The 18,586-nt window shown below is 30.0% G+C and overlaps 1 protein-coding gene across 2 annotated transcripts in view; it reads right to left on the minus strand.

Moving 5' to 3' along the window:
* Window positions 1-335: 335 nt before the first annotated feature.
* Window positions 336-18,586, minus strand: part of Sox14 (Sox box protein 14) — a 43,625-nt gene continuing 25,374 nt past the window's right edge. For both annotated transcript variants that reach the window (XM_065514323.1, XM_065514322.1), the window contains one exon: window positions 336-3,725. In XM_065514323.1, coding sequence (XP_065370395.1) covers window positions 1,716-3,725 — 2,010 coding nt within the window. In that variant the 3' untranslated portion in view covers window positions 336-1,715. The remainder of the gene's footprint in view (window positions 3,726-18,586) is intronic.

The following is an 18,586-nucleotide window of genomic DNA, read 5'->3' on the forward strand; positions in this document are numbered from 1 at the left end:
AAAAGGGCATGACTTTGGGTAAAACAGGGAGACACGGGTAATTTATCAGGTAGTGGTGTCCGTATATGGTTACATTTCCATGACACCAAAAATTACACACAGTGTAAGTAATGGAATAAATTTCCACATAATACGCAATATTTTTATTTAAAGCTACAATTTTGGGAATCTCTGTTAGATTGTTGTTGTTGTACACAACAAAAAAATAAGGAAACGCAATAAAAACGCACAGCATTCATTGACCGCCATATTTACAATATACATATACTTATTTTAAGATCTAAAAATACAACCTTGTTAAAATGTCTCATTCCATGATCATTAAGAAAAACTAATTGTTTTTTTTTTTTGTAATTTTTCATATATTTTTTATATAAATTTCAATTCAAATTTATTTGAAATAGATTTTTTGTTTTTCCTTTATATTTATAATAATAAGTTTTATGCAGAATTTCTGATTAAAAATAGGGTCGTGGGGATGGGGAGGAAGAGATGGTTTTGGAAAATGTAAAATTTAATGGTTTTAAAAACTTATAAAAACTACTACATACGTTGTTGGTATAAGAATATTTATAATAATTTTAATTAATTAATTAATGGATATAATAAAAAAAACTTTATATATATTTTTATAAAATTTTATAATTTTTGTTTGTTTTGGGTTTTCTTTCAAAGCAAGTAAAGAAGACTTGAATTTTTTAAGGGAGGAGGGGTTTAATTTCAGCTTCAATTTCTCAGGGAAAAGAAGTTAATTACAATATAATTATAATTATTAATATGTATAATAAAATTAAAATTAATATTTTTCTGTAAAATATTAGATTTATAATATAAGTATGAATATATATGTATGTAGGTATGTTGTCTGCATGTACATAAGTATATTTAAAACTTAAAATTAATTTTATATTTTTATATATTATATAATTAAAAATTATGCATGTATTGTATATGTATATGAATATGAATAATAATTATATTTTATAGCAATAATAACTATATCTATTTATGTATACATATATCTCTACTCGTAAAACTAGAATTTTATATAAAAAATAAGAAAATACACATAGATATAGATGTAGATCGGTAGTTTTATGTTTAGAAATTATTTTAAAGTTTTTATTTTATTTTTTATTTTAAGACTAATTTATTTATGTAAAAAAAAATATTTATATGCCACTTTAACCGTTTTACACTGGCATCGAAACAGCTTTGCAGGTTTGTTTTTAAATCCCTTAGATTGGAATACTTTTTATTTATTTTTTTTTATTTTAGGAAAACCCCTTTTTTTTATACTAACAACAAAGTTTCATCACAGTTTAATTCACTAAAGCTCGCAGTTTAACCAACAATCAAAGATATCACAACTATTCAACGTTTAAACTAAGTTTAAACTTAAAACAAACTTGAATCCACTCAAAACATACATAGATAAATAGAAAAAATATGAAACAACTGCTAAATTTGGTTTTAGAAAATTGAAAATTACAATAAAATGGCAGCATTTAAGATACAATTTTACAAAATGTGTCAACAAATTTAGTTAAAAATTTCATGTTGTTGGTTAAACTGTGTGGCCGTATTCTTTTGAAAACAAATTCCTAATGCTAAAACCCATCATCCAATTAACATTCGATCCGGAGTGTAAACTCGGCTGAGACATCATGTTTGCTTAAAACTAGGATTTATTTTTGAAATATTTATTTGTTAGTTCAGTTTTGGAAACTAGAATCATAATTAAATTCTAAATGGCTACTTATAGATTGAGATGGTGGTAAATCATCGTGAGTAAAATCGAACAGGGTGCGATTTGTATCAAATGTCGTATAGTTGAGATCACTTTGTTGATGGCCCGCATTGATGTTGGGCTCCGAATCACAATTGTGATCGGGATTGAAAATACTACTAACCGTTGCCTCGACGGAGGTGCCAGCGAACGCCGAATGGCCACAGAAACCCATATGGGGTGAATGGTGATGGGTTGAGTGCTGGCTGAGCATACAGCACTCGTCGCTCGAGCAAGAGGGTATTGTTACCGTGGTGTTGGATATGGCGTTGGCCATATTATCGTCTAGATGGAATGTTGTTGAGTCATCCTTATTTACGCAGTGTCCAATGCCGTTGTGTATTTCAATGTTCATTGTCACCGTCTGCTGTGGAGGTAACGAGAACATTTGTGTCGAGTCATTGTTAGCATCGACGCCCCCTCCGCCGCCGCCGCCATTGCTGCTGCTGAGATGATGGTGATGTTGGTGGTGATGGTGCTGATGATGGCTGTGCTGTTGTGGCTGTGGCTGCTGTTGCTGTAGATCGGCGTTGTCTTTAGCACTATTCTGTTGATTTTGGTTTGTTTTGTTGCTGCAATTGTTATTTTTACAATTAGCACTTGTGCATGAGAGTGTTGTGAAACATTCGTGGTGGTGGTCCGTCTGCTGTTGGGACGATTCATCGTCAATTCTAAGAATATCATCACATATATATAAATTACTAGATGTGTTATGGGCAGTTGACTGCAGGTCGGCATTGTTGCTAAGATTATCGCAGTTGAAAAGGGAAAACTTAAGATTTGAATACTGCTGACTGGCTGGATGCAGGTTGGCATCATTATTGACAATGCTGCCGCCGCCATTATCATCCGCATCGAATGAGCCATCAATGAGATCATTTACGTAACGTTGTTGTTGTTGTTGTGATTGATGTTGCTGCTGATGTTGTTGTTGTTGGTGGTGTTGTTGGTGTTGGTGAGTGTTGTGGGAATTTGGAGTAGTATGCAGGTCCGTGGAAGGATTTATCAATGTTATCAATTGGCCTAATTTTGGACACACATCCGCTAAGCCATCACAGTCTGTTTCTTTCATTTCTATCGAGTTTTCAAAAAAGCTATCAGGATTCATTAATTTCATAAAATTATCGTCATACTTTGTATCCGGTTCGGTCTTGAAGTGCAACGAGCCAGCCGTTAAACTTGTCAAACCCGGAAGTCTTTGTGTTTGATTGTCATCCATATTGGTAACATGTAGCATCACATTCTTATTGAGATCCGCATTCAGATCGTCTGAGGTGTAAAAATTGCTTGAGGTAATCGTATTGTAATCACTGCCAGCTGTCGTCGTGGCATTCAAATAACTACTGCCAATATCCAAATTGTGCTGATGATGGTGACCCGCATCCACCATCACATCGTCATCTTCATAATCCGTACTCAGATTAAGAGATTTGGTACTGTTGTGTCTTTGTTTCTTGAACGGGGGCGATGAACCATTGCTGGCATAATTCAGGGAATTGGTGGTGGTTGTGCTGCTTGTGGAATTCCTTTTGGTTTTACGTGTGGCCTTTGGGGCCGCTGTTGTTGCTGTTGTTGTGTTTGATGTATTTTGTGATCTTTGCGAATTGGTGGACGAGGAAGAGGAATTCAATTCATTGTTGCTGTCGTCAGCAGCCGCCTTGCCACCGGCCGAATTGGCGCGTGAAAGTTTCTTTTGTGGCCGATATTTATAGTTGGGATACTCGATCATGTGTAGCTTGCGCAGCTTTTCCGCTTCGCTAATGTACGGTTGTTTCTCCTCCTTGCCCAACTGTTGCCATCTGCGGCCCAATTCCTTTGAGATCTCGGCATTGTGTAGATCGGGAGTTTTTTCGCAAATCTTTCGGCGCTCCATTTGACTCCACACCATAAATGCGTTCATGGGCCGTTTAATGTGACCGGGTGAATGTTTCTTGGTCTGCAAAGAGTATAACAAAAGGGGGATATATTAGATATTTGTGATTAATAGCACAGTGGGGTAGTTGTTTCAAAAATTTACATTCGATTAGCCTGCAGACTTTCTATTTGTTTACAACTTTAGAACATTATCAGTCATTGGTTTCATTTTATCATTATCACTCACTCTAGAACAAACATGGACTTTCCAATTGAAATTAAGTGCATTTTAAGCAAAACATTTCTACCTACATACATAAGCCTACCTATCTATCTATCAATCTTGCTATATACTAGAATTTAGATGTATTTGTATGCAAATACACCCAAAAGTATATGAAAATTTAGACAATATTTCTTAGAATGTGTGAGGAGAGAGAGTGACAGTGTTTGTGTATAAACATACATATGTACTATACAAATTGTTATTAATAATTCAAATAAATAAAATTATTATGATAAGATTACTAAAAAGTTCATTGACTTAGAAAATACTTCATTGTCAAATGCAGCTACTTTCGCAAATTAATAATAAATATAATGAAAATAACAATAACAACAACAACAAATATTAAGAAACAACATCAGAAAATGCATAAACAACACTACACTTATGAACAAATGTATGTATATCGTATGTACATCAAGTGTAAATCATTTGTATATAGAAACCCATAAAAAATAAATTGATTTAAATATTGTTTATTAAAAAAAAAATCCATTAAATAAAAAGTTAAATATTTACAGTGCAAACCATATAAACACACAGCCTGAACGAACACATTCCTACATACATCCATCCATCCATACAGGCATTTCAAAAAAAAACAAATATCTTGCGGAATATATTAACTACAGTCGGTTAAACGTATGTGTATCCAAGTATCTATGAATGTTCATCTCGTATATCTCCCAGTTTAGATATAAATATGTAGAATTAAAACTTCTTAGATTATAGATTTATTCATACACCTACACACACCATTTGCATTGCATGTGTGTTTGAGCTTAGAAATCTTGGTTAATAACATGCAAATCTAGTTGAAATTATGCAGATAGAAAATGTTAATTAAATGTTTCAATTATTCTACAATACATTTCAAATACACAACACTTTACTACGCTACTATAACCATTTATTTACACATATTTTTTACATACTACTTTGATATATTTGCATGTAATATGTAGGTAAACTTTTACAGGGACAGGAAAGCGATTTGCCTAACTACACCATTTCAAGTTGAAATTCGGAAAATCCTTACACGTTCCAAATTTATTAAAACTTGGTACATAGGTTATTTATAGTCATATAATACAAAATTTTAAGGGTCTCAAAAATTTAAAATTTTATTTTCTTTGTCTTTTATCGAGGTTCAATGTTAAAATTTTGTATAAGAATGGTTTAAAGTCGCATAATTTCATATACATATGTACTCATCACCAAATTATACTTTAAAATACAAAATTTAAATATTTTTAGTTAAAAAAAATTTTAATAAAATTTTTTCCAAAAAAAAATTGTTAAAATTTATTAGTGAAAAAAAATGTATGCCAAACTAATTTTTTTGGTGAAACAAAAGGGTTAATATTTTTCCCGATTTTGACCCATTGTAGGTCCAACATTGGATTTGAAATATTAGATATCCATATTGTCTATATTAATGACCTAGTAATCCAGATATATGTAGAGCTAAAATAAGCAAGACATTTTCTCTATTTTAAATAACAACCGAGCCAAGAGAATTCCCCATATATTGATGTATTAATCATGTTTGTAAGTTATTTAGGGGCTATGGAAACTTGATTTCAGTTTGAAAATTGCTGAGTTAGAAATGCAGCAATTTCAAAATCAGGATTTATTCAAAAGTAGGGAAATTGTGTACTATACGAATTGACGCCGAGATAATATAATTTTTGCACCAAATCATTACTTGCATTGTAAAATGGATCCATTACAATAACCCGAAACGTAACCAGCCGAATCGACACCAAAGCCAAATATCCAGGGGGCCCTATATTTGATGGAAGCAGAAGTGTCCTACCTATTATGAGCTGTTGAAATCTGGCCAAATCATCACACTGAACCTGAACAAACGCAACTGATTCGTTTGAAGCGAGTATTGACCGAAAAATGCCCAGAATATGCGGCCAGACATGAAACCGTAATATTCCATCATGACAACGCTCGGCCACATGTTGCAATACCTTTTATAAAGTATGTAGAATGAAGTGGTTGGGATGTTTTGCCTTTGTCCCGTCCGACTACTATTCGTTTCGATCGATGCAGAACGCTCTCTTTGGGATACTCTACACTTTGGAATAGAGTATCCGATATTGGTTTGATTTGTTCTTGGCCTCAAAAGATGAGCAGTTTTTTGGAATCGGAATCCATATGTTGCCAGAAAGATGGCAACTATTCTAATATGGATCTTTGGACACGCTGGAAATCAGGTTAATGGTATAGCAAACGAATTGGCCAGAAGGGGAAAGTTTATGGCTAAGGAGTCGATTGATCCCTTTTCTGGTACATATTTCCCTTGCAAAATGTATGATGGTTGTACAGCAGAAACTATAGCGAGATCGACCGGCAGGATGAATCTACTTATAGAATACATTCAAGAGCAAATAAGGCTAATTGTTTATTTTATTACAGGACAATTCATAGTTGGAACACATGATAGAAGAACGAGTCTAGGGTTTAACGACTACTGTAAAAACTGTCGAAACGAAGAAGAGGAGGCGACTTTGTCCCAACTATTATGCCAATGCCCGGCTCTGACAAACTTGAGGATACATATTCTTGGAACCCCCTTCTTCTCATATTTAGATGAGTTATCACGGATGAATCTGAGATGCCTGGTTGTTTACCTTGGAAACAATGGATGTCGAATAAGTATCCTGCTGTTTACTTCTTGGGTATCACAATTGAAACAGTTTTTAAGGGACCGAAGTGAGCTGCTTGATGATTGGCTGGCTGCCTATGGAACCTAACCTAGTTAAGCAGCATTTTTGGAAAATGGAAGATATTTTTTTTAGATATCCTTTATTCAAGGATGATTTTCTATGATATATCCTGTTTTAATGAGAAGCGGATGTGTACGGTTCATTAACCTTAATATGAGATTAAGTAAGGGCCTGGCTCACTAAATGCGAACCAACATTTTCTTTCTTATTTTATATTGAAAACAACAAATAAATTTGAATTTTTTTTTATTGTTTTCAATATAAAATAAGAAAGAAAATGTTCGTTCGCATTTAGTGAGAAAGGCCCTAAAAGCAGTAAAATCTGACCAACTGTTCCAAAATTATTGACAAACTAAAGCAAATTTCGAAATTCTGGAAAATTTTAAAGTTGTGTATAACCACCCTGGAATACATATCTATCAAATATTATTGAATTCAGAAGAAAAAAGTTTTAAATATTAAAATTTTGTTTATTGAAATTTGTTTTCTATAAAACTTTGTAAAATGCCAAAATTTCTAGAGATTTCTCAAAAATATACATATTCATTGTTTAATTAGTACACAAATTTAAAAAGTCGTATATGTCCTATGTCAATGTCATCTAATGAAACGTCATTCACAACCAAAAAACACTTTAAAAATCTAACCATGCAACCTTGCCTCATCTCATGTCGCCAAATTGTCTGACATGCAAGTGAAATTATATTCAAAAAGAAAACAAGCAAATCTTTATTAGAATCTGTCAATTTTCTTAATAAATTTACAATATCTGTTTTAGTACAATACATTTTTCACAGAAATTTTCTTTACATGCAAATTTTGTTTTCTTATAACGTATTTTATTTATTTCAATTTCTGAGAATAATTTTTCCACACAATTTATTTATTTATTATTTTTTGCTCATACATATTTTATGGTCATTATACTTTTAGTGGGTGGTTGACATGATGAAGACACATTCCTACATATCTACATACATATATAGATGGTATATTTATATTTATGTACATACTTTGTACGAATAAATACATTAGTACGAATTAATGTACGTAAGAGTACATTATTGTGTAGAGTACATATGCACAGATTTGAACAAATTGCACCTGTGAGGAAATTGTGTGTAAAAGAAAAATAAAACATTTAAACTGACAGGCCAGACTGGCCTGGCTCGACATTAAATGCGTTTATCATCATGTCCAGGAACAAAAAAATATTTAAAATTAAATAATTTTCCTTATAAACCACACAACTTATCTCTATATTACTTGTAACGCATTGCATTTGTGCTGTCTATTAGAACAATAAAAGTAATGTGTTAATACATACGCGTATTTTATTTATTTATTTTTATATGAATTTATTATACATAATTTCCTTTTTTGAGAAAAATCATAGAGAAATAAGTTATAATAATAATAATAATGATGTGCATGTGCATGTAATGTTTGTATGTTATACAGACATGCATTTTTATGTGATTCACTTGATTTATTAGCATTTTTTATATGGAATTAATATAAATCACTTTTCACATTTCAATCGAAATTGCATGTTGAAATTTTCCTAGACACATTGTCACACTGATTGTTGTGAAAAGATACAATATGCTTGTTTTCATTTTATATAATAGAATTCTTTTTTTTAATTTCCTTAATTCTGTTGAAAATTGATGATTTAGAGGGAATTTTCCCAAGTTGACAAGAGAGGCTGTTTTAAAAGTGGAGAAAATGTTTCAATATTATTTTGAAATTAAATATTTAATAATCCATCATCAATTCATATCAACAATGTTTATTAAAATCAAACACCGGTTTGACCCAAACCCCTTATACAATCATATTCACATTTATAAATGTATTCACTTCATAATGACTGTTTAAATACCTGAATTTGTGTTTAACTTCTTCTCCCATCTTAAATTAGCAAAAAAAAAAAAAATCTTGTTTCAATCGAATTCAGCAAAAAAAAAAAAAAAAAAATCACAAGAATTATTTAAATAAAAACGGAATTTGTCATTAAAACATAAATCTTGTGTTTTTTTTTGATTGTTCACGAATTTGTAACGGTTTTAAATACAAAATATATGATGTGGTTGTGCTGTATAATTTAAATTAAAATTTACACAGTTACGAAATTTTAAAAAGAAATTTTCATTTCTTAAAAATATGTCAAAAACTGGGGATGAGTAAGTAGCAATTTGGCAAGGGGGAATTGTAAAGTACCCTTTAAGAGATTTAGTTATAAAAAGCAAGCTTGGCTGCTGTTACCTCTACCGTTACCGTAATAACTTCAATTACCGTTGTTCTATAAAGAATTTTTATTTTCCCTAATTGCGTTTTTGAAATCTACACATTTTTAAATGGTAACTAATGGTAAATTTTATAAATATTTTAAACCCCGTTACGAAAAGAAACTAAATTAGCTTTTTTATCGATTTTAAATTTTGTTAGAAAATGTCAAACTATATGCCCCGTAGACTATTCAATAAAAATTAATTTTCTCTTTGTGTAATAATAGTGATTCAACTTTGACCTTTTAACAATCGATTTTATTCAGAATACCAAAAGGTAGTTTACCCCACTTTTGTATTGATATTGTTAATGTATGTACTGTATGTAACATCAGAACAGCAACCACAAAAAATTGTGAGTTACACCACTTTTTGACCAATAGATGGCGTAATATTTTTACATTTTAGTCAGTTACGACCAGTAGATACGATCGTACTTTTTATATATTCTGGATCCTTATAGATAGCCGGTCAATTAAGCCATGTCCTTCTGTATGTCGGTCTGTCTGTTGAAATCCACTTTCCGAAGCCCCCAAATAACTTACATACACGATTCATACATCAATATCTCCGGAATTAATTCTTCCCGCTCGGTTGCTATTTAAAATCAAGAAAATCGGTCCATAATAAGTCATGTGTATAAGAGTTTTTTCCACAAAAAAATTTTGTATATAATAGTTTTTTCTATAGAAATTTTTGTGTACAATAGTTTTTTCTATGGAAAATTTTGCATATAACAGTTTTCTATTAAAATGTTTGTGTATAACAGTTTTCCCAATAAAAATTTATGTGTATAACAGTTTTTCCCTTAATAAGTTATGTGTATAACAGTTTTTCTAAAGAAAATTTTGTGTATAACAGTTTTTACTATAAACATTTTTATGTGTATAACAGTTTTTTCTATAGAAATATTTGTTTATAACAGTTTTTCCCATAATAAGTTTTGTGTATAACTGTTTTTGCTATAAAAAATTGTGTATATAACAGTTTTTCTATAGAATATTTTGTGTATAACAGTTTTTTCTATAGAAAAGTTTGTGTATAACAGTTTTTTTCTATAGAAATATTTGTTTATAACAGTTTTTCCCATAATAAGTTATGTGTATAACAGTTTTTTTTCTAAAAAAAAAATTGTGTATATAACAGTTTTTCTATAGAATATTTTGTGTATAACAGTTTTTCCATAATTATATGTATACCAGATTTTTTCTATATAAAATTGTGTATGTAACAGTTTTTCTAAAGAAAATTTTGTGTATAACAGTTTTTACTATAAACATTTTTATGTGTATAACAGTTTTTTTCTGTAGAAATATTTGTTTATAACAGTTTTTCTCATAATAAGTTTTGTGTATAACTGTTTTTGCTATAAAAAATTGTGTATATAACAGTTTTTCTATAGAATATTTTGTGTATAACAGTTTTTTATATAGAAAAGTCTATGTATAACAGTTTTTTCTATAGAAATATTTGTTTATAACAGTTTTTCCCATAATAAGTTATGTGTATAACAGTTTTTTTCTAAAAAAAATTGTGTATATAAAAGTTTTTCTATTAAAAAATTGGTGAATAACAGTTTTCCTATTGAAAATGTTTGTGTATAACAGTTTTTTTTATTGAAATGTTAGTATATAACAGTTTTTCCTATATAAATGTTTGTGTATACGAGTTTTTCCTATAATAAGTTATGTGTATAACAGTTTTTCTATAGAAATGTTTGTGTAGAAAAGTTTTTAAGATAGTAAGTTATGAGTATAACAGTTTTTTGCTATAAAAAATTGTGTATATAACAGTTTTTGTATAAAAAATATTGTGTATAACAGTTTTTTCTATAGAAATGTTAGTGTATAACAGTTTTTCTCATAATTAATTATGTGTATAACAGACTAAATCACTGAACCGATTGTTTTGAAATTTGAAAGACATTTGGAATGTACCATAGGTCATCTATTTCGTATATAAAAATATACATAGAATCGTAGGGTTTTAAATTGAAATTCTTCACTTTTAAGTGCTAAAATATTTTAGCCTTATTGTTTCTACTATTACTGATATTTTGTGTAGGAAATGTTGAAATAAAACTCATGTTTTTTGTTTTAACACATGATAAATTTACCACCAAATGTCGCAATAAAGCATTTATGATTTCACAAATCGACAAAATTACAACGCATGATGCAGGGTACCGGGAGCATGTAGTGTGTTTATAAAAAATACGAGCCCATCTGTAACATCATGAATGACATTTCTGGTTTGTCATTAACAACAACATGCAGCAAAAACAACATTTAAATTATTTTTAACTTTTATAACGAAAAATTAAACACACAAAATTACCATAATTTGAAGTATTTTAAAATTTCATTCATCGACACACTCTGGCACAGTGTGCCGCAGTGTGACTGTTTGAGTGAGTGAGTGAACGAGGAGTGCGTGGTGATGTAAAGGAGTGGAAGGCCAAGAGGGAGGGATTAAAGTGGTTTAAGACTGTCTTACAGTTAAATTTTACGGCGTTGGCCTCCTCCCAGTTTAATAATTTATATATTTTCATTTGTTGTGGTTCTTTTTTTTTGGGGGGGTTTAATGATTGATGTTAACAAATTTAATTGGTTTTAGGAAGTGACGTCATAATATACCCATACAACAACAGCAGCAAATTAAAGCAAAATTGTACTCACTTATACTTAAACAATCCTATAGATACATTATTCACACACGCTCAATTAAATTAACACTCGCACAAATGCAAGCAAGATGAATTAAATAAAATTAAATTGCGAAATACACAAAAGTGTCAATAACCCTAAAATGTTTGTGCTTATTTTTGTAGCCTGTTGTTAATGTTAATGTTAATATTATATATTATTTGTGTTCTGTTCTGTTTTATTTTTTGTTTTTAAACTTTTTATTATTAACTAGCTGACCCGGTGCGCTTCGCCACCCCAATTAGAAGAAAGAAATAGTACTATCAAGTCTCACTTTGTGAATCTAATTGTAAATGTCTAATTTCATATTTCTGGGTCCATTATTATAGAAAATGCAAAATGTGTTTCTAAATTTAAATTTTTAGGTTTATTATTATTATAAAATATTCCAAAAGTACCATTGCAATAAGGAAATAGTACCATTGATTATCACTTTTAAATTCGCATTCACTAAACCATAGTTTGAATTTTAGATTTGTATATCATTTCCTATATTATCAACTAATTTTGTTTCTATAATACTTAATATTAAATAAATTATCACAAAACCGAAACCGATCGGTTTTTAATTTTTTAAAACCGAAACCGCGGTTTTGAAATTCTTCGATTTTTTGGAAACTCTAGGTCCATTATTATAGGAAATTCAAAAAAGTACCCATGAGAATAAAGAAAACGTACCACGAAGTATGCCCTTGAATTTTCACTCACTTGGGACCAAATACGCCTAATTTCATATTTTATGTCCATTATTACAGAAAATTCAAAAAGTACCATTAGGATATACAAAAAGTACCAAAAATGGTACTTTTTATTTTAATGGTACAAAAAGTACCATTAGAATAAAGAAAAAGTACCAAAAAGTCTCCCCCTAGAATTCTCACTGACTTATGACCTTGTAAGCTTAATTTCATGTTTTTAAGTTCATTGTTATAGAAAATTCAAAAAAGTACCATTAGAATAAACAAAAAGTACCAAAAAGTCTCCCCCTAGAATTCTCACTCACTTAGGACCATATATCCTTAACTTCATATTTCTATGTCCATTATTACAGACAATTCAAAAAGTACCATTAGAATATAGAAAAAGTACCAAAACAACCACACTTGTGGTTTCCCACTCACTCGGTTCCATATAAGCTTTATTTCATGTTTCTAGGTTCATTGGTGAAGAAATTACAAAAAGTACCAATCGAATAAAGAAAAAGTACCAAAAAGTCTCCCCCTAGAATTCTCACTCACTTAGGAACATATATGCTTAATTTCATGTTTCTAAGTCCATAGTTATAGAAAATTCAAAAAAGTACCATGTTTCTAGGTTCATTGGCGAAGAAATTACAAAAAGTACCATTCCAATAAAGAAAAAGTACCAAACAGTCTCCCCCTAGAATTCTCACTCACTTAGTACCATATATGTTTAATTTTATGTTTCTAAGTCCATTGTTATACAAATTTCAAAAAAGTACCATTAGAAGAACAAAAAAAGTACCTATAGTTCAGTTCACACATTTTGGTACCTAAATATTATCCCCTATTCCTAACACTAACATCACTCAGATACATATCAGCTAACTTTAAAAGCCGATAACTGAAATAATTTAAAATGTTAAAAAAGTACCATTAGGTGAAAAGTACCAATTTCCCTTATCTTCCTTGAACACCCCTCAAGTTTGAAATTTAAAAATATTCCATTTTGCCAAAATTGTTTATGCTACAGGCATGTCTCAAAATATTAAAATCTGTGTTAATGTGCCCAAGAATAAATATGTTTTAAAAAAGTACCAAACTGTTTACCCGGATTTGGCCCAATATACACCTTGGTACTCGAGTTCCAAATAACACCCTGTTAGTTAATTTTTGTATGAATCCAGGAACCAACGTTAAAAAAATTATCAAAATTGGCTTAATAATTTCAAATATAATGTATTTTCCCGATTTTATCCCCTTTTTGGTACCTTTTTTATCCCCATTGAGGTGGTAAAATTTTATTCAAATAAATTTCTGTAACGTGGTGGGAGCTCATAATAAAATATTCGTATGTCTATGTCAAATTATAGAAAAACATATTTTATGAAAAAGTACCAAAAATAAACACAATTTTTATCCCTTAAGGGTTCGAATTTCCAAAAAGTACCAAACTTATATTTTTTATTTTTTGATAAGTAAAGAATACGATTTAAAATTTGATTCTATGTTTATTGGTTTAAAAGATACATAGGGTGTCAAAAAAGTACCAAAATACAGTTTTTACCCGTTTTCTCCCCTAAAAGTTTCGAATTTCGAAAAAGTACGAAACACCTGTCAGCTTATTTTTTGAATGGAGTAACATGCAATTTTAAGTTTTTTTGTATCTTTATTAGTTTTTAAGATATAAGGTTACCGAATTTACCCGTTTTTACCCTTTTTTACCCCCTAAACATTCGAATTTCCAAAAATCCCTTCTTATCGGATCGTTTTGGGGAGGGAGGAACCCACAGTTAAAATTTCATGATTATAGCTTCATCCGTTTGGGCTGTGCGATGATGAATCAGTCAGTCAGTCAGTCAGTCAGTCAGTAACGTTACTATTTTATATATATAGATAATAATTATATTAAAATAAATAAAAATTTAAAACAGACTGTGATCAGGGAGAGTGGAAATACTCGTAAGCAAGAGAGCAGGCAACAGTAAATAATAAAAAAAAATCTACTCGTACCTTAAATTTCAAGATAAATAATAAACACAACTAGAAACAAAATATACAACAACAGCAGCAGCAAATACAACAACAACAACAATATCAAAATATATTTATAAAAAATATATAAAAAAAAAATAAATGGCAAGAAATATTATCAATAGCCTTGAAAAAGTTTAAATACCTTAAATGTACGGGTATAAATGTATGTAGGAACGAACGAACGAACACAGCAACAAATTGTATTAAAAAAACAAAAACAATATACGACGAGTGAAATAAACTGAATCTACTCTGAATGACGTGACGGATGAGGGCCAGCATGGAGAGGTGCTGAACAAGAACTATGAGAAAACCAACATGAGAGATGCATCCGTAGCAACCACAAACGAGTCTGTCTCACCAACAAAAAAGAAACCAACCCAATATCCACAACGCAGAAAAATTGTTAACAAAACTGTCTTAAAGGATTTTGATTTCATCGAAACATTCGATTCGATTGTTGATTTCAGTTTTTTTCTTCTACTTCTTCCTCTGCTGCTTCTTTTTCTCTTTAAATAAACATTGACATTCTATGCACATCTTTTATTAAAAACGAATTTTGAATTTTTTGCCATAAATTAAAATAAGTAATTTATCTAAAGTTAAAAATCTTTTGGCTTCTTAAATCACTTTAAATGTTTTGGGTTCTAAATATTTATTTGAGAGTGAGCAGAGTTGTTAGTTTTCTTCTACTTCTTGTTAAATTTCATTTAATGGCTGTTTAAAACAAACTAGTAGATGTTAATTACTTTTTAATCGCAGCTTAACTTTAACTTAATGTTGGTGTTAATTTAATGTTGTCTGGCTGGCGTGTCCATAAACGTAACATTTTTTTTTTTTTGGCTTTTTAATATTCTTGTAAGGCCAACTAATTTTATTTTATTCGCAGATTATTTTGAAGGCAACATCTATTTAGTTACTTCCTCTTTCAAGGATTTTCTGTGGCCGTTTATTTCTTTTATTTGTTTTATAAGTTTTAACAATGTTGGTGGTGATTTTCAGATGGCATATTAAATTTGTTATTAAATATTGCAAGTATCTGATTTATTTAAGTATGAAGAAGAAGTTTTAATAAAGTAATTTCCCTTAGAAAGTTATGTGCGAGGAAATTACCTAAGTTTAAATCCGCTCTCAAAAGTACAATTTTGAAATTATAGTGATGATACAAATATAGTATAACTGCAACACTTTTTTCAATAAACTTGATGCTGCTACTTTATTCTTATAATGATGTTTTTGAAATACTTTCTATAAACATACATATAGTATATGTTAAATATGTTCTATAAACATGCAGCAGCAAAATTTTTTATAAACATATGTATTGCAGGAACATTTTGAGTAGAAACTTAATAATGCTTCTATAAACAGTTTTTATTTTATAAAGATGTTTTAGCAACATATTTTTTCGTAAACATATTGTTGCAACATATTTTCATATAAATGTACTTTAGCAACATAATGTTTGCACCTATCAACATGTTTTCTATACATTTATTTCATAACACATGTTTCAGCAACATTTTAGCTATAAACATGTTGCAGTGACATTTTGTCTATAAATAAATGCAAATGCAACATTATATCATAAACAAGTTGGTGCAAAATTGTTTCTATAATAATTTTGAAGGTAAATTTTAGCTATAAACATGTTGCAGAAACATTTTGTCTATATCCCATAAACAAGTTGCTGCAAAATTGTTTCTATAATCATGTTGGAGGTAAATTTTTTAAACTGATTTTAAATCGCAGGTTGTAAATTTGACCCACTGTACTTAATTTTTGTATATAATTTCGTTTTTATGTATATGTACATATTTTTACGAAAACAAAATTAAAAAAAAAAATTCTTAAAAATTTTAAAAAAAAAAAATTTTTTATTTTCAAATTAATTTTTTTAGTTTTTATACCATGACATCTTATAAAATATCTCGCCTCAATAATGCCTTTATGGCGCTTAGGCTTTGAATTTGAAATTGTAATGAATTACGTTTAATAAATATAAAAAATTAAAAAAAAAAAATTCTATCAACAACGTTATTAACGTTAAATTTTTCATTTGATTTTTTTCATGTTCCAATGTCGCGTTCCGGTACTTGTTATCAATATGTACTCCGTGATTGTTCTACTAAAGTTCAAATCAAAATTTAGTGGCTTTTGTTAAAAAAATTTTACTGCATCTAATAAACACACTAAACATTTTATTTTGATATTTAAAGTGTGTCTTGTTCGTGATCGTAAGTGTATTTGATTAAACGGTATTACAAATGATGGAAAAATATGTCGCGTGACAAATCATACTAAAACAAAAACCAAGGCAAACGTTTTAACAAGTTAATAAGATAACTATTCCATTTTAATACATTATATTCCAATTCGTCAGTCGAAAACGAGTTCCATTGCTAATATTTTTGCACAAAACACAGTGCTACAAATATGCTATCGAAAAATGTAAATAAGAACAAAAATGTTTAGAATTTCATTAATTTGTTCACTTTAAAGGCGTACGAATGTCGCGTTCGTGGCCGTGGAAATTTGACATTTGAGTTAGAATTTCAACAATTTAATTCCAATTCAATGTCGGAGTAATGATTCTTTCTATTTATGTATACTTCCTGGTGGAAAATTTTGAAATTGGTTGTTGATGCTTCCTTTTATTTAAAATATATAGGAGCAAGAAGAAAATACATAAGAAGTATTTAAACATATTTATATAGATATACATATGTAGGTATATATGTATAAAGGAACATGTGTACGATTATTTTATAAGAAATTATTAATCGTATTAAATTCACTTAAATTCCAAAAATAAACAACAATGCACATTAATCTCTTAATAGTCCGTACATGAACCCAAAACTCATACAAACTCATACAGGTAGTCGTTAGTCTAATGTTACTGATATCCGTGCAGTCACACATTTCAATAAGGATTTTCCTTTTCACAGGCCAAAGAACTTGAAAGAAATGAATTGAAATTATGTACTAAATAGGTTTTGGTTTCTTCAGTTTTGTGTGTTTCTATCGTTTGCTGTTTTGCCCAAAAACTACTAAAACAGAATACAAAACAGCCACACAACTACTTACTACGAGCTCATTAATATCTAGGGAATTCGTATTTCGTATGTGTTTTTTTATTTAGCAGGTAACGGTAATCAAGGTTCAAGAGTTCATTGGCACCATACAGTCATTTACCCGAAACATGGCAAGACAATACAGTCAGTCAGTCACACAAGCAAGCAAGCCACTGAACTAAACCAAAATCAACATAAAGCGGAGAGTGAACCAACCAGCCAGCCAGCCACTCATCCATACAATTCATCGTACTAAACAGTATTCAATCATCAGCAGCAACAACAATCTCATCATCATCATCATTCAAAATCATCCTTTAAGCTGTTACTTACAACTACAAAACGTAAGTCAGTCATTCAGGCAGGCAGGCAGGCAAGCAGGTCGCTCATACGCATCATCGTCATCATCATCATCACCACCAGCAACCATTCATTGCCTTTACTTTACCATCCTCATCATAACATTCTGACTATGACTCCTATTCAGACTAATACTCAGACACCGGCTCAATTACTCGTCCATACACACACCCAATAACATAGATACATATGGATGTATAAATGTGTGTATCTGTGTCTGCAGACACTGACACAGACAGCGCCAGATACTTAATTCCACCAATACTGCTGCCAGACTAAATTCAAAGAACTTCCAGACTTTGGATACATTTGTTTTGTATATAAAACTCACACATACTTATGACTGCGAGTATATTCCGATATAGATATGCAGACTTACACTCACTCATCTACTCTAAAAGATACGCAGTTACATATTTATATTGTATTTTAACTCTAACCACAAATTGTACTACATTCAAAACTCCTCCTCAGATTTGTTAAGGAATTAATTCGATTTTCTGGCAAATATATGACACAAGGCAACAAAATCGAATAAATCTTAAAGGCTTTTTAAACCATTACGCAATTTTGATGTATTATGGTTCCAGTAGTACAAATATGGTCCAAATTTTAAATTCTATGCACAGGTTTTTTTTAAAAAAATTTAAGAAAAATTATAAATTTTTTAGACGTTTCTCCACATAATTAATGATAACTCAAAAAGGGTTAGTCAGATGTTATTAAAATAAACTTAGAAAATATGAGATTTACATAACCTTTAATC

Source organism: Calliphora vicina, chromosome 5, assembly GCF_958450345.1.
Source record: "Calliphora vicina chromosome 5, idCalVici1.1, whole genome shotgun sequence".
NCBI lineage: Eukaryota > Metazoa > Arthropoda > Insecta > Diptera > Calliphoridae > Calliphora > Calliphora vicina.